Genomic DNA, 25,929 nt, shown 5'->3' with positions numbered 1-25,929 from the left:
GTGAAGAGCAGGTTGGAGTGGAAAGGGCTATGTGCTGCTAACTGGTGTAGGACAGGCTGGGGTGGGAAGTGTAGATTGCTAACAGCTGGTGCAGGGCAGGCTGGGTGGGAAGGACTGAACAAGTTATAATAGCAGATGCACAAAAGGCTGAGGTGACATAGGATGACTCCTAACAGCTGGCAGAGGGCAGAACTGACTTAATGGTCTGAATAATAAGAGCTGGTAGGAGGACAAGATGTGCTGTGAAGGAATGAATGTCAACAGTTGCTGGATGGTAAGAGAATGAATGAATGCTAACTACTGCTAGAGGGCAGGCTGAAGTGGGAAGGAATTAATGTAAACAGATGCAGTGCCTCCTGGATAGGTTTTTAAAGGCTGCTGCTCTGCTAGCACCACCCAGTGGAGAATGAGCATGGTACTGAGTGGCTGTCTTAAGCAAAAGGGGAGGAGTCAGACAACAAGGAAATAAATGGAAGAAGGTGCTCATCCAAAACAGATCAAGGTATTGACATACAGAGTACTGCAGGATTGCTCCTAGCCACCATCTACACTGATACCTGTGTAAAGACATTACTCTGTTCAGTTCCACGGCTGCATTTCCAGAGGTGGGAAGTTCTCAACACTTGAGATGCCACATTGGCCACTAAGAACAGTGTGCAATGCCACATGTGGCAGAATACCTAATAGTAATATGGTAATGCTGGAAGGAGCGGAGGGAACATAACACCATGCCTGGTGCCTCGGTAGAACATGGCTAAGCTGAGAAGGGCAGGATGCCTACCTGGAAGAAAAATGAAATAAATGACCACAGCTTACCTCTTCCAAAATTGTAGACTTCAAGTATCTTAATATTGTGCAAAATGCAATTACCTGGGACATCAAATGAAGCTCAAAAGTATCAGATATGTTGCTACTAATTAACAGGATTAAATTCCTTAACTCAAAGGAATACAACAGTGGTCAGTCACTGAAGCCACATCTGAATATCGGCTACTATATATGGCACTACTTTTATCACAATTTGTCTCTAATGTAGGGTTCTGACAGTCAAGCAAGGTAAACATAAGAACAACATTTAACACATTCCAAAGGGGGATATACTCTGAGCAGAGATGCTGATTTGTGAAAATGTCTGCTAAGATTGGAAATGTGAAATAACCCCTCTGAAATGGAACACAATAAACACAGTCAGGGAACAAAACAAGGCTGAACATAGTACTAATATCAGTACAGCTGGAAGTGATAAGAACATGTATGACGTGGATTGTATTATGACAGACGGTAGAGATAGACAAGGGATTGAATGAAGAGGGACAGCAGCACGGATGAGAAGTGAAATGTGTGAAGATGGTTAGGAACATAGACCCCCTGTGGGGTGTATGGGTTGAGTACAAGCATATTTAACCATGGATTCTGCAGGGCTGGAAAAGGGCACAGCTAGAATAAGGATATAACAGCATGATGAGAAAAACACAAACTGTGAATTATGTGGTATGTTTAGAAATACAGGAGTTGTAAATTCAATGTTGGAGAATAAGAACACAGGATATATGGACTGTGTGGTGATGTATACATCGTATCTGAACTGTTTGGGGGTAATTAGGAGCACTAGTAGACTGAAATGCATGGGGTACTCTAAACACAGATGTGTTTTTGATTGTGCAGGGTAGTTATAAGCACAAATGGATTAAGGGTGTGTGGAATAGATGGCTCATAGGTAGGTGTTAGGCTAGTTGCTCTTGTGGGCCATTTTAAGCCAGTTAATTTCTCCATGGGTGAGAATCAAACCATGTACCTCATGTATGTGAGGTAAACACCTTCACTATTATGCCAACCCTCAGTCCTAGAATGTACTGTGTTTGCAGTATAGAAGCACAGCTGTTTGTCAGGTGTGTGGGCATGGGTACAACGCTTAAGGACGCTGGCTTGTGAGGACCTCAATAGGGTCAGAGAAGAATAATAAATCATGAAATGCTGCTTGAAACAAAAATGAGTGACAGCAGTAGTTATGAAAAAAAAGATGAAATGGTGACTACAAAAGATAGATATGGAAAATTGTAAAGTGCGATAAACTGTCAAAAGGTGTAGATCATAGATGACGTGCAAATGAATGGTAAAATAACAGATGGCACAAGTAATATCTGGTGTGTAGGTCAATGGTTAAGTGCAAAGAGAACACTGTCTCTACTCTGACTCTGTCTCATACAAACATTTGTGGATTTACCTCTGTTCAGACGTCTGAGCATTCAGGGTACCTACCCTTTTCAACCTCCGCCACAGCAACAGAACCAACACCCTTGTCTAACACTGGTGTGAAAGCCCAACTTCCATAACAACCCAGTGCATTATCTGCCTGTAGAATAAACTACATCATTATCATCAGCAGCAGCCCCCTTTTTCTACATGGGGTCGAGGTATCGTGTTAACTGTCACCAACTCTCTCGAATAAACTACATGTCAGACAAAATAACATGACACCTACTTTCAAAAGTACATTTCCCAACTGGATAGGACACCATAAATACTTGCTTGGGGGTTGTGGAAATACTCTACTTGCTGGGGTGACTATTACATTCACAGTAACAATGGGCATACTGACTAATAACCCATCAGTCATAATCTTGGTATGAACCTATGACTATGAAGTTATAGTGCAATGAGATGGAACAGATAAAGCTCTACAGCATGACTTCAGACATAACATGTTTGGTATAAAAATGACAGCGAGGGTACAGATATCTTAGGAGCAAAGATGATGTCTAAAGAACAGCAAAAAGGTTAAAGGCACAGACAATACCTGCAGTGGAGCACACCTGTACAGTGCAGTATGACTTGCCTGGTAAAACATCTGTTTCACACACACACACACACACACACACACACACACACACACACACACACACACACACACACACACACACACACACTCTGTAAATGATAGCATCACGACCACTTAAAACAGCTTGTAAATAATGTGACGGTTTACAACCTATCTTTATGCAGTCACAAGTTGCAGTAATGACAGCTTGTAAACAGTCAGCATGTTTGCCCCCTAAAAATTGGGGTTAAGGGTGCTTGTTCCTCCTGCTGTACCCTTCCTATGGCTTTGCAGTATAATGGAGGGGGATTAGCTTAGAATTATTTTACAGTTAATGACACATATGATACTTTGTATGTTATTGAGCAGTTAGTGGAACAGATGATTGGGGGCACAGATGACCTGTGCTGTGCTGTGAGATGGTTAGGGAAACAAACTGGATGGTTTAAGGGGACATCTGATACTTGGTGTGCTATGTACTGGTCACTGAAATAGGTGATACACCATGTTTTGGAATTATTAGGAGCAGAGATGTCATTTGGCATGCTCTCTTTAGTTACTTCCCTACTAACATACCCCTCCTCCCGTATGGATGCCCATGATGCTCAGGACGCAAATGGTTTAGGGTGTGTGCCTAAACTTGTCAGGGCCCAAGTGGTCGTTAGTCTAGTAACAACCTGTGATTTGTGTAAGATAAGCAATGACAGCATGCTTTGTGATATTTAGGGGGGACAGGTGACATTTGATGTTTTAATGGGAAAAATGAGTTGGTTAGGTTTTGGATTGGGATAACGATACTCTGGCCTGATGCTCACGGTTAGGTTTCAAAATGTGATATGATGCTCTGGCCTGAGGTGTAAATTGCTACAGAGCACTTTGAATGGATTCTGATACACTCAAGAATATAACACAGTGCTTAGTAACAAAGATGGACCGGGGAGTTTGAAATGGGTGCTTGGGAACTCAGGCTGTACAATCTAAAAAGATGCTTAGGAATATACTATACAAAGAAGCTGGAGTAGCCCCTCACCACTTACTTTTCATACAATATTTAGACAAAGCCCAAAGTAATGTGATTGCTACTTGTTTAAGCTGTGAAAGGTGTAAGAAGACGAAAACCAACAGTTTTTACTCTACAATAATGTCTCATTTTCATTATGTGCGGCTTTGTCTCAATATTGTAAGAAATCATAAGTGGAGAGGGGCTACTCCAGCTTCTTTGTGTAGACGTTTCGTGTTTTTGTGGAAGTATCTTGTTTTTTTGCTGATTTCTGAGCTGTATACTATGACAGAGTGCTTGGGAACACACACAGACTGTACAGCATGACACAGGTGTTTAGAAATAATGATGATTTGTAGAATGTGAGAGTGAGAGTCAGGAGTAAAGATGAGCTGTAGTGCGTTTTGGAACACAGAAGAACTGTAGAGTCTGAGCATGACACAGGTGTTTAGAAATAATGATGACTTGTAGAATGTGAGAGTGAGAGTCAGGAGTAAAGATGAGCTGTAGTGCGTTTTGGAACACAGAAGAACTGTAGAGTCTGAGCATGACACAGGTGTTTAGAAATAATGATGACTTGTAGAATGTGAGAGTGAGAGTCAGGAGTAAAGATGAGCTGTAGTGCGTTTTGGAACACAGAAGAACTGTAGAGTCTGAGCATGACACAGGTGTTTAGAAATAATGATGACTTGTAGAATGTGAGAGTGAGAGTCAGGAGTAAAGATGAGCTGTAGTGCGTTTTGGAACACAGAAGAACTGTAGAGTCTGAGCATGACACAGGTGTTTAGAAATAATGATGACTTGTAGAATGTGAGAGTGAGAGTCAGGAGTAAAGATGAGCTGTAGTGCGTTTTGGAACACAGAAGAATTGTAGACTCTGACAGAGGCAATCTTGAACACTGGGTCATACGAAGTGAAAGAAGCACTTAACTACAGTGTAAAAGGGGTGATAAGGAACAAGGGTGGGTTAAATGTGACAAAGATACTTACAAATGCAGGCAGGCTGCAGAGTGTGAAGCACTATACCAATATAGAGAACTTTAGTTTGTGATGTAATTAATGAAATAGGTCAATTCTAGAGAGTGATGTGATTGTTAGGCTGTCAATGTAGTAAAACAATGTGGTTCACGTGGCTGGAATGCAGATAGATTATCGAGAGTAACATGGGTATTTACAGGCAGAAACTGCATAGGGACTGCTGTGGCCAGTTATGGGTGCAGAGTGTGATGCAGTGATTGCAACCACTAGAGAACTATGTTCTGGAATGTGAAGATGAAGCTAAGGACAGAAGCTATGGACTTTCAGTTTGAGCGTATACAGATAATGAAGGATCATGAAGTAGATGTATATTATTTAAAAACATGAAAACACTGGAAAACGAACTGAATGTAGAACAGAAGTAAGTTGTTTACAGCAGTCATATATGAAAGAAATGACAGGCGTTGGACCTATAATGGGACTTAAAAGGAGACACAAACTGACATTATCTGCTTATACATTCATAGGATCATAGGTGAATACTAGGGTAAATGTCCTCAAAGGCCATTTTAAGTCTAGCCAAGAACCCGAGGTCAGAATCAAATCCTATACGTTGTGTCTATTGGCTGACCTTAACCATTATGCCAAACCCATCCATTAAATGGTGAGGAGCACAATCAACATACAGTATTACAACTATAAATCACTTCAGCTCAGAAATAAATGTTCACAGAGAGATAACAGCACCTTGTAGATAAAGCTGTGAACAAGGCGCCATTCAGGGTCTTCTCCCATCATTCCAATCACCAGCTTATGCACTGCTACTCAGACAATACAGCATGAAGCTGACTGTCTGTAAAAACCTTTTACAAGTAAAATACTTACAGTAAAATATAGTAATTTCAAATACAACCATTTATGTATAAGACAGAGAACGTTTACAGAAATAGTTCCTACACAAGCAAATACGCTACATTGTTCCTGTTTTAAAAGGAAACAACATGAACAGAAGGAAGACAGGAAGAAAAGACAGAAAAATACAGACGAGTGAAAAAAGACAGACACGATGCAAGAAATGGATCATGAGAAAAATGAGACAAAAAGTATTTGTACATTAGCGAACTGAAAAACAAGGAATATAAAGGACAGAGAAAGGCAAACATAGAAACAAAATTTGAACAAATGTAGAGCCAGAAGATGAAATTAGTACACAACAAAATCTTTTTGCCAACTACTTCCAGAGTTAAATATAACACTATAAAAGGCACATGTCTCAAAATAAGCCACAACTAGTGATATAAAAGTGGCATCCCCCACTGACTTATTTCTGTACATTGAGAAACTGCAATCCCAGAGAAAACAATGTAAACTATTGCAACTCAGTTGCAGTCCTTGGCTAAACATAGGTGAAGGCTGTGAATTTTCTCCAATGATTTGTTTGCCATGGATCCGAAACATGTGTCACTTCAATGCATATGGAAGACAACAGCTATCAAGCTGTCACTGGAGGACAGGTGCTGAGCGGTCGTTTGTCACTGTTCTCTTCAACTTGATATGAGCAAAGGGGTTTCTCCTAGAAATGTCCAGATAAAAGGAGACAATGTCATGTTCTTAACATCAACACACAACAGCTAATACAATTACAAAACCTTTACTCTACAAGCTCTTTGCTTTTTTCCTTTTTTTTAAACAAGTCTCACCACATACAGACTGCCCTTATTTTTTTTGTTAAAAACGTGTTAGATTTCTGAAGTTTTTCTCCTCACCTTATTAGTCAGCAAGACATTCCCAAATGCCTTTTTTATTCATAGGAATACTGAATGTCCTACATGGTGTCTGTCTCTTGCTAATTTTCATATGCTGCATTGTAAGCCTGCCCCAATTCCAAAGGACTTACTTTCAGTGTAAGTAACTTACTCCAATATAAGGCCTATCTACAAATTTACAGTGAGGACCAGATTCCAAAAGATTTACTCTCAGTGTAAGTGACTTACTCTGGTGTATAAACACACTATTTTGAAATCAGGTCCCTTCTGCAAGCCTGGATTGTACACTGGACCTTATATTGGAGTAAGTCACTTACAGTGAGAAAAAGAAGTTATGTCTTACCATAAAGTTCCATCTGAGTTGTTGATCTTCTTCCATTCATCACTGATGGGTATGGTTCCGAACCCTCGGAACCGAGTCGGCCAAATACCAAGCTAGCGTACACCAAACTCTCGAGCCACGCTACTAACCACAATGCCCTTCATCCCATACCTCAGATCGAGTTTGCAGAACATATAGTAGAAACATACATTAGAAACAGAAATAAAATCAGAGGCCATATCTGCGCAAAAACCCTAACACACCAAAATGACCCGAAGATCCACCAGGAGCCCTTGGCGGGGGAAGGGTGTGATGAATGGAAGACGATCAACAACTCAGATGGAACTTTATGGTAAGACATAACTTCTTTATCTGAAGTTGTTAATCTTTTTCCATTCCTCACTGATGGGACCGAGTCCATAGCTACTACAGAATCTGGGTGGCCCTCATGGAAGAACATTCTGGAGTACCATAGATCCAAAGGCAGCTCTTCCCCTGGAGATCAGATCCAATTTGTAATGCTTGATAAAGGTATGGGATTTATCCCAAGAGGCGGCTGCACAAATATCATCCATGGAAGCCCTAGCATGAAAGGTGACAGAAGCGGCCACAGCTCTAGTGGAATGAGGTTTAATGCGACCAGGAGCTGATTCCTCCTCCAGGGAATAAACAAAGGAGATGCAATCCCTAAGCCATTTAGACAAGGTAACCTAAGACACTGCCGAGCCCATTCTAGAGCCCACAAAGGCAACAAAAAGCTGATCTGACTTATGAAATGACTCTGTCCTGTCCAAATAAAAACATAACTGTCTGTGGACATCCAAGGAATGGAGACAGTATTCCCCTTTGTTGGTATAATTAGGGAAAAACATGGGAAACTCGATGGACTGATTAATAGAGAATTCCGAAACCATCTTGGGTAAAAAAGTGGGATTGGTGCGAAGTGATACTCTGTCCTTATGAAAATCAAATAAGGACTCTTAATGCATAATGCTTGCAGCTCTGATACACGTCTGGCTGAAGTAACCACCACCAGAAACAAGGTCTTCCAGGACAGAAATTTCACAGGTTGCAGCCAGTTCAAAGGGAAATAGAGCCAATGTTTGAAGCACCATAGGCATATTTCATGGTTCCACAGGTTGCCTAATGGGAGGTCTAGAATGAAAAATCCCCTTCAAGAAGGTCTTACACAGACAAGAAGATATAATAGAAATTCCGTCTGAACCATCATGGAAATTGGAGATGGCAGCTAGATGCACCCAAATCGTGGATGCAGAAGCCCCATTAAGGAAAAGATTGGTCAGGTATTGAAGAACTGTAGCTACTGGAACAGAGACAGAATCCAGAGACAGCTCTTGTGCCAACAAGGAAAAGGGTTTCCACTTGTCTTTATAAAGTTTTCTGGTAGAAGGTTTATGGGAGGCCAAAATAATATTTCGTACCGGAGAAGAGAGAATATCAAGCCTGGCTACTAACAGAAGTGGAGTAACCAAGCTGTCAGTTTGAGCGTGGTCAGATTTGGAGAAGATAACCCTTGGGGGTGAGAATTGAGATCCTGATGGAAATCCAGGATCCAAGCAGGTCAGAGCAGGTGTGGCTGAAGGAAGGGGAAAGTACAGTTGTGTACACTTACCATAAATGTAGATGTTCGAGTGTATTCACTGTTGCAGTCATTACATTTGGGGTAATCTGCTGGCAGGTTGCCCTCAGTCAGCCTGATTAACAAAGTCTTGGGTCCTGCGTCAGTTGCTGTCCCTTCTTCCATGACGTCAGGTCATCAGGGGTATAAAACATGCAGCCGATGTCATTTTCAGCAGTTTTTTTTGCCCCAGATGTCAGGTGCACCCCAAATGGGGAGCAAAATATATATATATATATATATATATATATATATATATATATATATATATATATATATATATATATATATATATATATATACATGTAATTTAGAATACAAAAAATATACCTCCAAATAAAAGCAAATACACCAAAAAGGCTTTTGAGCATAGTAAAGGAAAGAAGAGGTATAGTAAGAGAAAAACAGGGCGGGTGGTTAACCAGGACTGCAACAGTGAATACACTCGAACATCTACATTTATGGTAAATGTACACAACTGTACTATGTTCTTCGTGTTTCACTATTGCAGTCATTACATTTGGGTAGAATCCCAAAGCTATGGTTGGGAGGATGGAATTATACAGCAATAGGAGCAGCTAAAAGGCTCTGCAGGACAGCAGTGGCAAAGCCTGCTCTGGATTTAGAGAAGAGAGGTAAATGGTAATGTTTGGTGAACGTATGAACTGAGCTTCAGGTAGCAGCTTCTTGAATGAGAAAGACTGCAGAAGTAGATGCAGCCCTGATGGAATGGGATCTGATCCTCTTGGTGCATGTAACAGAAATGAATACAATGGATTATCCATTTTGAAATAGTCTGCTTTGAAATAACCTTTCCCTCTGCCCCTGCAGCAAATGCCACCAGTAATTGTTCAGATTTTCTTAGAGATTTTGTCCTGTTTAAGTAGAATCTTAGTTGTCTGTGTCCATCCAATTAATGCAAAATCCGCTCACCCTTGTTCTGTGGGTTTGGGAAAAAGGTTGGCAGATGAATGGTCTGATTAAGAGCCACACTAGATACCACTTTAGGCATAAAGGATGGATTGGTCCTGAAAGCCACCCTGTCTGGGTAAAAGATAATAAAAGGCTCCACTGCCATGAGAGCCTGTAGTTCTGAAATCCTTCTAGCTGAAGTGACTGCTAAAAGAAAAGCTGTCTTCCAAGAGAGAAATTTTATGTCTGCAGTAGTAGCTGGTTCAAAAGGAGGTAGAGTGAGTTTTTCCGACACAAAATTGAGGTCCCATGCAGGAGTTGGTGGGAGGTCTTAAATTTTTGGCCCCTCTGAGGTACTGCTTTAGCAGGGGATGAGAAAAGAGGGGAGGCTCTGTGTTGTAATGAGCTGAAATGGCAGAGGCATGGATTTTTATGGAAGAAAAAGATAGGCCCTTGTGAAGCATTTCAGTTAAATATTGCAGAATCTGAGGAATATTGGGCATTGCTGTGCTTATTCCTTGTGCTTGGCTCCAGGCACAGAATCTTTTCCATTTATCAGCATAAGATTGTTTAGTACTAAGCCTTGTAGCCTCCAAAATGACATCCATCACAGGTTTGCTGAGAGATGTAACTGGTGAAATTAGTTGATTAGGCGTGCTGCAAGATTCAGAGTTTGGAGTTGAGTGTGTAGAATTTGATAGTTCTGCTGAGACAGTAGATAAGGTGTCTGAGGCAGGTACCACGGAGGAAAGTGTGACATATTGTGTAGGAGCGGGTACCAGTGTTGGCAAGGCCAGTCTGGAGCAATCAGAATCATTTTTGTTTTTTCCTGTCTGACTTTTATTAAGACCTTGGACAGCAGAGGCAGAGGGGGGAAGGCATAGACTGATAGGTTTTTCCAGCTGAAGGATAGAGCGTCCACTTTCCAAGCTTTTTTGTGATAAATTCTTGTGAAGTATTTGCCCAACTGATAGTTTTGGGGTGAGGCAAAAAGATGTATGTCTGAGCTCCCCCATTTGCGTGTCAACATGCAGAAGATTTGTGGATCCAGTTTCCATTTGTGTGGGTCCATAAGATTTCTGCTTAGTTCGTCTGCCAGAGTATTTTGCTTTCCTGGCAGGAATTGAGCTTGTACATGTATTTGGTAAGTTAAGGCCATGTTCCACAAGCCCATGGCTAGTCTGCAAAGGGGTTAGGAATGGGTACCCCCTGCTTGTTTATGTACCACATGACTGTGGTGTTGTCTGTCTTTATCAGTAGTTGTCCTGGATGAAGATAGTCCTTGAAGGCTGTCAGAGCATTCAGTACAGCTAGCATCTCTTTCTGGTTGATATGTAAGTGCATTTGATCTGGACTCCATTGGCCCTGAATGCATCTCCCTGCCAGATGCGCCCCCCCAAGCATAATCTGATGTGTCTGTAGTCAGGGTTTGGGTGGCAGGGGGTGGAATGAATTACAGTCCCTTGTTTTGGTGACAGGCCTCTGCCCCCCATAGGAACTCTTGCTGCAGGCAAGGAATGATAGGAATCAGTTTCCAGGCTGCGACAATGTTGACTCCATAAGCTTTTTAGGTGCCATTGAAGTTTCCTCATATGCAGTCTTGCATATGGAATTATTAGGATGCAGGAGGCCATGAACCCCAAGGCCTGCAGAATTTGTCTTGCAGATAGCTGGGTTTTTGTGGCTATTTGCTTGAAGTAAGTCATCAATTGATTTTGTTTTTCTGGTGTGAGGTAAGTCATCTGAGCAGTTGTATTCAAGCTTGCACCCAGGAATGTAATTATTTGAGAGGGTACCAGTTGTGATTTCTTTTCGTTTATGGTGTACCCTAGACAAGTTAGTAGCCTTTTTATAAATGCCAGATGCTTTAGAAGAGTGTCCTTGTTTTCTGCCTGAATTAGACAATCGTCCAGGCAAGGATAAATTTGAATGTTTCTTTGTCCGCAAAATGCAATTACTGGTGCCCAGCACTTTGTGAAGACCCTGGGCACAGTAGATAAGCCAAAGGGCAGTGCAGAGAATTGGTAATGCAAGTAGCCTGCTTCAAAACGGAGGTATCTTCTGCAAGATTCCCAGACTGGGATATGCAGGTAAGCCCCTTTTAAGTCTAGAGTTACCAACCAGGCATCCTTGCCTAGCAAAGGCAGCAACTGTTGTAGAGTCACCATCTTGAAGTTTGGAATGTCCAGTAATGTGTTTAGAATGGATAAGTCCAGAATTGGACACCATGATTCATCTTTTCTGGGTACCAGGAAAAGTCTTGAATATAAACCTTGTCCTTTTTCTGGTACTGGTTGGATAGCCTCCATCTTCATGAGGGACATAATTTGTTTCTGGGCCTCTGCCCACTGATTTGGAGGCAGATCTGGCCATCCGTTTGGGAATGGCAACGTGTGGAAATGAAATCTGTATCCCTGGGATACTATATTTAAAACCCACTTGTCCTGGGTAATTAGTTGCCAATTTCGTGCATGAAGTGCCAGTTTTCCCCCCAAAGGGGCTGCCAAAAGATAAGTGCTTGGTGATTGCAGAGGAAAGTCATTGAGACTGTTTACCATAAGAAGGTGCCTTGTTACTTCCAGATTTGGAGGTGGGAGCACCCCATTGTTTTGTTCTGTAAGTTCCTTGTGACTGAAACTTGGAGCTTTTGGAGTGTCTGGGTTTGACCTGAGTGGCTCTGGTGTGTACTGGAAAGGACTAATTCTTAGTAGGCCAGTACCTACTGAACCTGGGTGGCTGCATTTGTAGGAAATCTTTTACAGTTTGCATAGATTTAGCTTTATCTTCCATCTTTTTCAAAACTTCTTCTGCCTTATTACCAACTAGACTGTCTCGTTGTAAAGGAGCATCCAACAATTTTGCTTTAATATGATCAGGCAGATTTTGCTCCTTGAGCCAAGCATGCCTTCTTATCACAGATCCAGTTACAGTGGCCCTGCAAGAGGTCTCCAAGGAATCAAAGCCACATTGCAAAGTATGCTTTCCAACTTGATCAGCTGAATGCAATAAATCCTGCAGCTCTTTATTTTCCACACAGTCAGAAATCAACATCATTTTCTGTTTAAGTAAGTCCATGACATGCTGCTGATATTTAAGCATATGAAATTGACAGTTTAAAGCTCTGATTGCCAAGGTTGCAGATGTGTAAACCTTCTTACCCCATCTATCCAGTGCCCTGGAATCTCTATCAGAAAGAGTAGGATTTTTAGCAGTAGAAGCCTTAACGCTCTTGGGACCCTGAGAAATGGTTTCAGGGTCAGCAGTAGGTTTTTAAAAAGGAATTTGTGGGAGTCAGGAACTCTGTAATATATGTCTGGCTTACTAGGAGCCAGATGCAGGGAATCAGGAGCCATGCTGGATTCTGAGAAAACATCATCAACAATGTCTAGAACAGGAGGTATAGCCAAAGGCCTATGCTGAGGTAGAAGAAAGAAATCCTTAAGCCTCTTTTTAGATTCTGAGAAGCCCTGACTCCCCCAGTGAAAGTGTTCCCTTAAGGTATGCAAAGTTTCTCCAAAAGAAAAATCCTCAGGAGGAGAGGCAGAAGGGATGGAATCTTCTGCATCAGAGTCTTCATAAGGTGGAATAGATAATTCCTGATCAGAATATGAATCAGAAGAAATAGAAACCTGATCTGATGACTCATAGTCAGTGCCTTGCCTAGGCCTCTTAGCAGGAGGGGGATGGGAACCCCTGATCAAGGTAATTAAATCCTCTGCCATTTTGATCATTTGTTTTTTAGGCATAGGGGCCTGTGCACATGGCCCAAGCGTCATTTTTTTGGACACAGAAGTTGATTTTGTCCTAAGTTTTGAAGATGGTGTCAGTTTAATATACAAATCTTTAGGCCTGAAAACACCCGCAGAAGCCGGTGCCTGTTCAGCGGCTCCAGACCCATCTAAGGTAGAGACATCCGTGGGTTCAATACTTAAAGCGTCTCGCGGCATACCAGACTCCAAATGGGTCTCAGTAGAGGCCTGCGAATCAAAAGTAGCGGGTATCAGAGGCTGTGAAAGCGCCTCACTGAGTACCGGTGACTGGCTTAGGAGAAGCTTCATCAGTTTTGGACCTCGATGGTCTGTCTCTGTCTTTTTCTTTGCATTTTTTGTGTATTCCGGTAGTCGGATTGCTAACCGATGACATTTCTAGATAGTTAAATCTTGAGCCAAAATATTTTGATGCAAATATATACCGACGCTTAGTAATGCGTTGATTAAATTTAGCACAGAACCGACAGCAAGGCACATTGTGGTCAGGGCCTAGGCAAGGAATACAGTACAAATGAAAATCCTTATGAGGTATTTGCTTCCCACAAGTAATACAATTATTAACTTTTACTGACATCGGTAAGGAGTAAGAAAAAGTTTCCCCAATGGGGTACTTAGCATTAGGTTGAAGACTTTGGTTCTGAACCTCGAAAACGAAAATTTCAGGAGTTGGCCGACCAGCACTTGTGAACTGCTTCTGCTTCGGGCACTACGCGGCAAGAAAGACTGATGAAAATGGCGTTGGCTGCATGTTTTATACCCCCTGATGACCTGACGTCATGGAAAAAGGGTTAGCAACTGATGCAGGACCCAAGACTTTGTTAATCAGGCTGACTGAGGGTAACTTGCCAGCAGATTACCCCAAATGTAATGACTGCAACAGTGAAACACGAAAAACATCCAAACCTGTCAAGGCCAGAACGAAGCAATGAAAATCATACTGCTTCTCAACCGAGTAGCTTTCCTTAAGATCAAGATCAAGGGTATCAAGGGGATGGGAGGAAAAGCGGACAGGAGACCCGCGGGCCAATCGTGAGTCACAGCATCTCTCAGGGACTCCCCATGCAGAGGAAAGAGGGCAAAGTAGCTGCTGCACTTCATATTGGAGGGGGAGGCAAACAGATTGCAGCAAGGCCGGCCCCAGCGGCTGAAAATGTCCTCCGCCACTCTCGGGTTGAGAGACCACTCGTGAGGAAGCAGGATGCATCTGCTCAGCCTGTCCACAATCATGTTGGAACTCCCCAGGATGTGTGTAGCAATCAGGAAACAGTTGGAAGCTATCGCCCACTGCCATGTTCTCATAGCTTCGTGGCAAAGAGGGTAAGATCTGGTCCCTCCCTGCTTGTTGATGTACCAGAACACAGACATGTTGTCAGACTGGATAGCAATCGGTCCGAGAGGAAGAAGAGGATGGAGAGCTTGTAACACCAGTAACACAGCTCTGAGCTCTAGAACATTGATGAGTAAGTCGACTTCTACAGGAGACCACATGCCTTGAACAGATTTTCCCTGAAAGTGCCCCCTACCCACCCTATCAGGGAAGCATCCGTAGTTGCTGTGATGTTGGGCTGAAGAGGTTGAAAGGGGCAACACCAAAGTCTTTCGTCCATTCTCATCCACCAAAGGAGATCCTGTTTGCAGAGATCAGTGATGAGGATTAGTGCGTTCAAGGGTTGATGACTGTGTATCCATTGTGTTTGAAGAAGCCACTGTAACAGGTGCATATGAAGTCTGGCCAATGGAACAATGGGAATGGCTGCTGCCATGGAACCTAGAACCTGCAGAACTTCCCTTGCAGACACTTTCCTGCAGTTGAGTATCACTTGCACTTGTGTTCTCAGTCTTAAGAGCCTGTGATGAGGAAGAGATATTAGGCCAAGCTGAGTGCTGAACATAGCCCCTATGAATTTCAGTTGTTGTGAGGGCTGAAGGTTTGATTTTTCCCAATTGATAGTAATACCCAGAGACTCCACCAGAGACAGGGTGTAGCAAAGGGCCCTGGTCAGTAAACGCTCAGTGGGGGTGGAGAGGAGCCAATCGTCCAGATAAGGAAACACCGGGAATCTGTGAAGTCTCAAGTGAGTTGTCACCACTGCTAGACATTTCGCGAACACTCTGAAGGCCATCAAGAGACTGAAAGCCAGGGCTCTGAATTGAAAATGATTGGCTCCCAGCCAGAAGCACAGAAGTCTCCTGGAGCATTTGTCCATTTTGATGTGGTAATACGCATCCCAGATATCTAGAGAGCACATCCACACACCCTCCCGAAGGAATAAAAGGATGGATTGAATAGTGACCATGTGGAACTTGGTCTGTATGACTGACTCGTTCAAATGACTGAGATCCAGGATGGGCCTCCAGTTCCCTGTCTTTTTTGGCACCAAAAAGAATCTGGAGTAGAACCCTAATCCACATTGATCTGGAGGGACCTGTTGGGTGACTCGTTTTAGAAGAAGCTTCTTGATTTCGGAAGCTGCCTCCTCCCTTTGACTGGGTGGTACGTCGGGAAGGGAAAATTGAGGTCTTGGAAAGGATTTGATGGGAATGTGATAGCCTCTGGTGATAATCCTCTGCACCCATAGATCATCGGTAATGGAGGACCAGGCTGTTTGGTGCAGAGAGAAACACACCCTGACTGCTTCCACAGGAAAGCAATCGGCAATGCTTCAGGAGCACTGATAGGGTCTACCGGAGAAGGAATCTCTGGAGCTCTGATTCCGGTAACCCCCTCTGCCCATAAAGGGGTGTCTTCCACTGTCAGACCCCCTCTGCCTCTGGAGGAGTCCTTGCCACGTGCATCACGAAAGTAACCTTGTGACTTCTTGTGCCACAACTTTCCACTCCTCTGGTTCCTGCAGAAGGAACGCAGAGGTTTGGAGAAGCACAGGCCCATGGCAGACAACGTCTTTCCATCCTGCTCGCACTTGGCCAAAGTATCCTTGACCTTAGAACCAAAGAGTGCAGAGGGGTCAATAGGGGAGTTCAAAAAGGAAGACGAAGGAATCCGGTAGGTCAGAAATGCTCATCCAGGCATGACGTCGGACAACCATGCCAGCACCTGCTGCTCTAGCTGCTCCTTCGGTTGCATGGGAGAGCAACCTCATGGTGGAATCCGAAATTGCTTCAAGGGTGGCAATTTGGGAAGCCACTTTGTCACGTGCTCCATTCGACACTTGACCCATTAGCCTATCAGAGAGTTTGGAAATAAGGTCTCTCTGGAGTCTCGTAAAGTGTGCCAGGAAATTCAGCGAATGCATGGTAAAGGTCGCTGCAGCAAAAACTCACTTCCCTAACCTGTCCACCACCCAGGACTCCCTGTCGGGTGGATGAACAGCAGGACTCTCTTTAGCTAGGTCCTTTTTCGTGGCCACCACCACCACCACAGCATCTACTGGCAAGCCTTTTGACCAATGGGGTTGATCCTCTTTAGGAGAAAGTACCTTGTCTGATCTCCTGGGGATAGCTTCTACTGAATCCGGACTCTTCCACGCTCACTGAACGATGAATATGACCAACTCATCTGCAGGAGGGGTCACCCAGGAAGTAGTGGACTGGGAGCAGAAGGCTTGTAGGAATACAGTTTCCTCCGGGGAAGGGTTGGAAGACTTCCAGTCACCCCACTGACTCAAAATCTCCAAGATATCCCCAAAGGAAACATTGTCAGAGGGTGATCTAGGGGAACCTTACCCATCATCGTAATCTGTATCCTCAGTAAGGAACTCTTCAGGTGAGTCCATGTGTTTTCTTTTGCACACCCTCTTCTGAGGAGGCTCTTCGGTGGGGATGTCCAAAGAGGCCTCGGAAAGGGGGGGGTGCTTTGGATTAGTGGTCCCCTGCTAAGGGCCGGCGATGGCTGAGTTGGGGGGGAACCAAAGGTGGAGCTGAAGGAGGGGGATTGCTAGCTGCCAGCGCCCTTTATATAATCCAGAAGGCGGGCCCACCCGAAGAGGGATGGGAGCCCAGAACCGAAGATGAATGCCCACCTCCGAGACTGGAGTTTGAGAAAGTTTCAGTGCGGATATAACTCTCGGATCTGACATGGGAACCAAAAGGACCATCAGTGCCAGGGCTGGAACCGAGTATTCCACCCCCAAAGCAAGGGTTTGAGTAAGGTGGGATGCTGTCGGAACTGACACCCACCAGGGCTTAGATGCTTCAGGCATCATAGTAGTCGGTGCCGAAGGAAGGGGTCCCATTGAAAGCACCGGGCAAGGGGGCCTTGGAACCAAAGGATCCCCAGCAGGTGAATACAAAGGAGTCGAAGGAGGAAAAATCTCAACACCCGGAGTGGAACAGGGTCTGGGGATTCCTCTTGCAGTCAGTACCTGATCAATGAGACGAACAATGTCTATTTCAGAAACGCTCCTGGCAGACCTAACCGATATCCCGGAAGGGGATTCAGGCCGGTCCAGAAAGGGACTGTATGCTTGTCCGGCAAATGGATCCACAGAAGATGAATACCTGGTCCATGGTAAGGAACTCAACGGAGCCGAGGATTCTGATTTGAATTGCGTAAATGGTAAGGTCGGCACCGAGCGGGGGCTCAGAGCCAAAGTCACAATCGGGGTCGTAGTCAAAATCGGATCCGAGATCATCGGATCTGGTGTCTGTAAAGGTGAGGTTGGTGCTAAGGTGTCCAGAACCAGACTGGTCGGAACCGAAGTAATCAGCAGTTCAGTAGTCATCGGTGCCAAGCCCAGAACCGACAATTCAGACTTCCCAGAAACTGCGCTCGGCACTGAAATTGGTGGCACCGAAGCAGTGAGACGATGCTCGGAGGAAGATCGACAGGCCTTAGATCGATGGGTCTTGCCCCTGTCACCAGCCAGTAAAGAGGGGTCTGAGCGGGGACGCTTCTTGTCCTTGACTGGAGGGGTTGAGACCTCTGTAGAAATAGCCTCCAAGAAAGGAGAGGAAAACAATCCTTTCAGAATCAATTTGTTATGCCATTCATTCAACGTCCGTTGACTAAAACTCAGACAGATATCACATGGGGGAGTCGCAGAAAGGTGCAAAACGCCCAAACAATAAACGCATTTAAAATGCAAGTCGCTGTTCGGTAATTTACCACTGCATGGCGTGCAGTGTTTAAAACCTTAAGTACCCTTTTTCTCAGACATACTAGCACTCACTCAGACAATGAAGAGAGGGAGAGAAAGGCAAGACTACCCGCAGTGGTATGAAGAATTACCACGAGGGTGGTAAAAAGTAAGGAAAGGCCAGACTACCAGCAATGGTATGAAGAGTTACCACGGGGGTGGTAAAAAGTAAGGAAAGGCAAGAAAATACCAACAACAGTAAGAAAAGGAATACGTGTGGGTAGAGCTAGACTATAAGAAAGACACTAGTAGAAAAATTAGTGGAGAAATACACACTTTATACAAGTCAAAACTACTTAGCTGGAGAGCTCGGTGAAAACGCTGCTATATGGCTGCACAGAAAATGAGATCTGAGATATAGGATGAAGAACATTGTGGGTAGTAGCATGGCTCAAGAGTTTGGTGTACGCTAGCTTGGTATTTGGCCGACTCAGTTCCGAGGGTTCGGAACCGTACCCATCAGTGAGGAATGGAAGAAGATTAACAACTTCAGATCAAGCATTTTGTAATTAGGCCTGATGTATCCTTTCTAAGCATAACTGCAACTGCCCAGCATTTAAAAGATTACACCTTCCTCACCTGCATAACAGTTTTGAATACATGCTAATTTAAATCTGATGTATGGTCTTTCTTACTTCTGTTGCCACCCTTTTTCATTACTTATGATGTGCTGTAGTGATGAAATTTTACTATAGGATGCATGAGGAAAAATGTAGTGTGTTTTGCAGAAGGAATGCTGTTACATCTTTCTTATATATAACACACCAAATTATTGAAAATTATTTATTTTAAGCTTGTGACTACTTTTTCTTGCTAAATAAAAGAGCATTTGTAAATAGGTTAGTGTAACACTAGCTACCTCAAAAAGAAGACAACTGATTTAAAGGTACAAACAGCAGAGATATCTCTGGTGCTTGTGTTAAACCATTAAGGTTCTTCGGTGATTTAGAACTGGCACAGTCTTCTTGTTTCAACTGTCAGAAGGTAGACAGCTGATTTGCAAAGGTCTAGCTCGAGTTTTGCTTTTGTTGCAGAAGCATAAAAAATAAACATGCTAAACATATTCCAATAACATGGCAGTGTTTGTGCTGTGAGGACCCATCAAAACGTACAATGTTTCTTTTCTGGAAGTCTGGAGTTCTCCGATTTCCCTCAGACAGGCATAACCTTGCTTTATGTTTCCTTGTACAATGACTATTCATCTTTAGTGCCTGCTTAGATCTGACAAAACTTGGGAGGTGAGTAATATTATCGGCCTGAAAAAGGGTGACAAGAACATTTAAATTTGTCTGCTTTCAGTAATCAAAATATGTGGCCCCAAATGCATCTTGCCTCCTCTAAAGTACTGCATCTGACTTTCCTGCATGCAGCTGATACTTAATTTGTGGATCACCAACTACCAGATCTTTAGTGTCCCTGAATGAGTTTGTATACCCCTCAAGTGTACCTTATCATGAGGAACGTACCTCACTTGGAGTCTTAAAAAGTTCATGTTCCTCGATGTTCCACATTGAAAGAGTCTGTCACACATTCAGTGTTAGGAATTTTTTAAACTGATACCCATGGTAAACAGAAATAAATCACATTAATTCATTTAAAGATCTTTTTTATAACCGAAATTGGGATATTTTGACCATCCTATGACCTTTCTAGTTGAAGTAATCCATTAGTATGTGTTCCACAATTTATCCATTTGTTCCACATTATGACAATTAGTGCTCCTCATTTTGGAGATGGATGGTTGAGAGAACAGTTTGCGATTCATGTACCTGAAGTGTAAGATCATAGTTTGTGTATGTACTGTGTCCACTCCTTTAGGGTGTCTCCTTTCCTCATGTTTGTGGAACCAAAAACACATAAATAATCAGGGTGCGAGGTAAACATCTCTGCCTCATACCTCCACAGTTAGAAGTTCAATTGTGACCTCTGTTCACTAGCAATATGATGTTTTGCATGTTTCCCTTATGTCTGCATGGGTATTCTCTGGCTAACATTTCAGTCTGCATTTTTCCACTGCTTACAGTTTTTTTTGTTTTGCAAAACAAAAAGAAGAGATACAGAGGGATGAGGACAAAATCCAAGCAGCAAAGTATGACAAGAAAGATGTCCACAACAGGCTGGAAAGTACAAATAAAAACTGGTTTAATTGCAAATTGGTAAGCGCTTTCGCAGAAATACCGCTTTTTCAGACCATATAACAAAACCAACAAAACTTTCAATTCTTTTTAAAATACAGCACATCCAATAAAATCATTAAAACCAAGTCATGTGCCATCAATCAACTAACATAATTAGTGATGCAAGCATCTCTTCCTTAGAGCAGGTTTTAAAGAAACGTTCAAACCTGGGCTAACATTAGCCCTAAAATGTAACATCCAACGTAGTTCAGTATATTCAGTTTCATTACATACGTCCCCTTCTCTAAAACCTAGGTACACAATGCTTAATACTAAAAAACTTAAAAGAATATGATTCTCCATTGTCATGAAAATGCTGAGCCAAGGCATTAGTCAATTTCTTATTTTTAATATCATTGTAGTGTTCTAAAATCCTTTCCTTAAGGGTACAATTAGTTTTGCCAATATATAGAACCATTCACATGCTAAACACTGATATAATAGTCTATATTTAGAATACTACACTCTGCATAAAAAAGAAAATCAATGTTGTTAGCCATCCTAGGGTAACGAATGGAGGTCATAGTCCATATAAGCTTACAAGCACTACAGGTTCTACAGGGATACGGTCTGAAAAAGCTGTCCTAACAGGATGTTGTCTATAACATAACCATCGTTCAAGTGTTCTATTATTCCTGAAGGAGAACTTTGGAGGGGATGCTAATATTTTAGATAATTCAAAATCTGTCATGAGACTGGGCCAATTTTTCTTTATAATGTCACATACCACATCAGCATCACTAGAAAAAGTAAAAGTAACCCTATGCATAGCACCCTCAGAAGACACTTCAGACCTATATGGTTCAACAGAGTGGTTATAAAAATATGGTCTGACAAAGGCTCAGTTACTACCACATACTTCTTCAATAACCCATTCAACTTCAATCATCTTGTAACCTCTCTGAATAAAATCCAGCTTCAGTGATTCAATAGCTTTATCCAGTGAAGACTCATCAGTATGTAGTCTAATAACCCTCAGAATCTGGTTCTTTAACATGTTCTTGGGAACATGTCTGTTCGTCATCTAGAGCTATTGTCAATCAAGGAAAGAACTAGAACCACCACTTCTTATAACTCATGGACAAAACCCAAGGAACTGTTAAACAAGCAGAGATAGAATAATTAAAAATAAAAGGCAATTTCATAAACTATTTGAATTTCTCAACCGTTTTACTTTAGTAGACACCCTGTAAATAGTTGTTTTTATTTTTTTTCTAACATTATTTGTTTTTCTTATGTATCTATTCAGTTGCTATACATATTGTAATATTACTTTTTGTTACTCATTTGTAAATCTTAATGAATATTTAGGAATAAAGTAGTACTTTGTTTAACCTGTAGTGGTAACTTATTCCACAGGCTAGGAATATGTTGACTTTATAACCTATCCCTCCAGTGAGTCTTATTTACTTTTTGGTGGCTATTGAGTCACTGATTTTGCAAATAAATTCAAGATCAAATAGGGCTGTGTCTTTCATGGCTCAAAAAGCAAAACATAGGTCACTTGTCAGCAACTTGTAGCTACTGAGCATAAGAAGAGTCATGCTACTCTATCTGGGTAGTTCAGAGATTTAAGACCACTCATTTTCTTGTGTTAGAAATCATTGGGGCCTTTCTAGTTGAATGACCTGCTTGGATGTGTCATATCAAAGGGGGCATTAACTTCAATGATGTGTATGACAAAGGAGCAGTACAGTGGTAAAATGACTTGTTTGGATCTTCAACATATTCCTTTGGAGACTAATTGGGCTAGGTATAAGAATTTACTGACTATGGTATAAACATGTTGATCAAATGAGAGTCCGTTATCCACCTAAGTAACCGGGTCTCTTATGACCACATCTGTCTGAAGAGGAGTACCATTTATAAAATATGGAATTGGAGCATATTTTCTGCCAAAAACTACTTTGCTGCATCTTCTTAATTTAGTTTGAGACCATTTTTGCTACATCATGTATGTGCATATTCCAACCCTTACTTGGGCTGCTTTGTACCTGTGGAAGAGTGGATAACAATGCCCAGTTTGTAGTCAGAAAACTTGGTGAAAAACCTGGGATATTAGCTTGGATGAAGGCAAAACAAATGCCAAACAGGAGAGGGCACAGAACAAATCTTTTTGGCACCTCACGTTACAATTTTATATTCAAAGGGGGAATCTGCAGCTTTCACAACATGGATTCTGTTGGAGAGCCAATTTTCAATCTAGTGGACAATATATGGGCTTTCGTTACATTTGTCTAGTTTTTTAATAATTCCGGCATGGGGGATAGTGTCAAAAGCCTCAAGTAGTGTGCATTGAATGATCACTGTCCACAGCCCCTGTAACCTTTTCAAAGAAGCTTACTAGATTCCGGAGACAGGACCTGCTGTTCACAAACCAAATGGATTGGGGTTTAGATCAGTGAAGTTGACTATGTTTGCACAAATGAGTTCTGATGTGATATATTCCATGACTTTGCATATAAGGTTAGTGAGGTTGATGGATCTGTAATGAACTGGGTCTGAACAGGGAGCATCAACATCAGCAGCAAAACTAGGAAAATAGCAGCAAATACAATGGAAAAATAAGACCAGGATCCCAATATATCAAATTTATTTCTTTCTCTGACGGCTTGGCATACACTGCCTTCTTGGACCACACAATTCATTCACATCAAACACATGCTTTATATACATCACTAAATAAACAAACAATAAAGCACTCAATTAATACCATAAAATACTTAAAAGCACTTTAAAGGAATATATGCCAATTAAAATCAACATTCATACCCTTAGGGAACACAGTGTCAAATTTTAATATATAAACTGCTTCTTTATAAAGAAGCTTATTCTTACAGTGTCCTTTCTGGATGTAGATTTGATGCTTAATCAAGATGGCATATTAACTACGAAAGTACATAGGAAATTCCAAGGGGATATTTATTATTTGAAAGCAACAAGCTGTCATCCTGGGCATACGATTGATGCTTTACCTTATGATGAGCGCATACGTCTTTTTAGACTATGCAGTGATTAACAATATTTTTTGAGTAATGGGATGCACCTTTGGGATGTTTGAAACACGAGGTTATGGTGAAGACCTAATTACTAAGCTATGGTCTAGATTTAATAAAGAATATAGAGGGAATAACAATAGAAAATGGAAGTGTGTACCCAGAAGAGTTAATGATACTGAATCTGAATATAACATGTATTATGTTACCACATATAGTGGATTTAGTAATAGGCTTCTTGATGTGGTACAGGCACAATGGCAATTTTTATTAAATTTAAAAGGTATTTGCTCTTGGATGCCTAAGAAACTTGTTGCTTCTTATAGAGTGAGCCAAAATATTAAACGTTTTTTTGTGAAATCTAGACTTTATAGACCTAAAGAGATTTTATATGGATCACCAAGTAGTAGAGGGACATTAGGATGTGGCAAATGCAAGGGTTTTAAATTTATTGTTCCTTATTTTGGACTCCTAAATGGCTGAAAATTTGAAATACGCGGGAACTACAGATGTGACACTGAGGGCATTATTTATGTCCTCAGATGTCCTTGTAATAAGTTTTATGTGGGGGAGTCCAAAAGGGCTTTTAAAATAAAGTTATTAGAACATGTTTGTGATATAGTAAGTAAAAAAGAACAAAGTTCAGTGGCACAACATTTTTAGAAGCCCATGGTAGCTCTACTTGTGATTTACAAGCCACTGTTTTGGAAAAAGTAGACTGTGTTTTTTGGGGTGAGAGTATTAGTAAGAATAAGCTTCTTTATAAAGAAGCAGTGCATATATTAAAGTTTGATACTTTATTTCCTAAGGGTACGAATGTTGATTTTAATTGGCACGTATTGCTTTAAAGGAAGTGCCTTTTAAGTATTTTATGGTATAAATTGAGTACTTTATTGTTTAATTGTTTATTTAGTGATGTATATAAAGCATGTGTTTGATGTGAATGAACTGTGTAATCCAAGAAGGCAGTGTATGCCAAGACGTCAGAGAGAGAAATAAATTTAATATATTGGGATCCTGGTTTTATTTCTCCATTGTATTTGCTGAACAGGGAGCATGTTTTCTATATGTCCACTATATTAACCTACACTCAAAAAGCTCAACTTAACAGGCTTGAACAAACCTAGAAGACTCCAAGTTTTCAACAAAGCTCCCAAACAAAATATATCATTGCGTAGCACTACTAAAGTCAAGCCGGAGAGAAAGGACAAGTTATCTTACTTCTCATACTGTTGCATAATATCCTTCACAAGCCAAATAAATGCTTCTCCATCAGTAACCTTATGGAAAAGTACAATCCAAACAGACCTCAATGATCACTCAGTCATAATTTTCTAATTACTATTAAATTAATCAATCACCTTGGTAACTCACCAAAGTCAATGGCCGTTGCTAAACTATGGTATTCAAATCCCACTGGATGAGACTACAGGCTAACTCAAAATCCTTCCAGATGAGCATAAGAAGCTATCTTAAAACATACAGTCATATATTTGCAGTGAATTCTGATGAAACTAGAACTAAACCATCTTTTCTCATTTCTCTTACCCCATTTATCTTATCAAATTCATTGTATTTTAGTTTTAGGAATTTTACTAATACTGTTCTTTCAGTTTTCATTTTCCACCCCATCAATGTGTCCATTCTTAACTTCATTACCCACTGACTCCTTTGTTCTGCAATGCCTTCATAGACTTCTTAAATCTCGCATAAACATTTCATCTTCTGCATCTGTGTACTAATATATCTAACTAAAAACAAATATGTTGCTCCTATAGTATTATTTATAATATAAAAATTAAGAAAGCAAGAGGTAATCTTATCCAACAAAAAAAAATGAGAATGTTGTTGTTCTTTCGGCTTTTCCCAGTTAGGGGTCTCCACAGCGGAACTCCAGTCCACTAATGATTGGCAGTAGATTTTTACAGTGCCGAGGTGCCAGTTTGATGCCCAACCTTCAACGAAGGCACACCCATTCTACGCATGTCTTTCGACCACCACTCAACCATGGGAAGGACATGCAGACTCCACACAGAAGGTGGTCCAGCCGAGAATCGAACGGGAAAACCTCTTGCTGTGAGGCTACCGCTGCACCCCCGCGGTTTGTATACATACTACTAATATTGCTTTTCTTATCTACAATAATGCTCTAAGACTAATGGATCCAAGATAACATGGATTCTATAAAATGTACTATGGACAATTTTGTTACTGTTGTGGGAAACCGCAGCACCGAATGTTCAGATAATCTCCAGAATATAGAGGTTTTTTCATTGTTTTGGGATAAATTCAAAGAAGAACAGAGAAGGACTGATAATCCTTTTATTAATATGGGACAATCTGTGTTTAGCTACCTTCTGGTCGAATCTCATTCCTTTTCTGAAAATCTTGAGAAATTGTTGCATAAGCGAACTACAACTCATCTTCACCTCTTGAGTTTAATGTTACTCCAAGG

General features: G+C 41.6%; 1 protein-coding gene across 2 annotated transcripts in view; it reads right to left on the bottom strand.

The window, feature by feature from the left end:
* Positions 1-3,599: 3,599 nt before the first annotated feature.
* Positions 3,600-25,929, bottom strand: part of LOC122808740 (brain-specific angiogenesis inhibitor 1-associated protein 2-like) — a 1,062,100-nt gene continuing 1,039,770 nt past the window's right edge. Inside the window, exon 15 of one of the 2 annotated variants that reach the window (XM_044079751.1) lies at positions 3,600-6,369. In XM_044079751.1, coding sequence (XP_043935686.1) covers positions 6,297-6,369 — 73 coding nt within the window. In that variant the 3' untranslated portion in view covers positions 3,600-6,296. The remainder of the gene's footprint in view (positions 6,370-25,929) is intronic. The other variant, XM_044079760.1, reaches the window with a different exon arrangement.

The sequence above is a fragment of the Protopterus annectens genome, chromosome 1.part1, assembly GCF_019279795.1.
Source record: "Protopterus annectens isolate FY-2018-M chromosome 1.part1, PAN1.0, whole genome shotgun sequence".
Lineage (NCBI taxonomy): Eukaryota > Metazoa > Chordata > Ceratodontiformes > Protopteridae > Protopterus > Protopterus annectens.
This window is presented reverse-complemented; position numbering and strand designations above follow the sequence as displayed.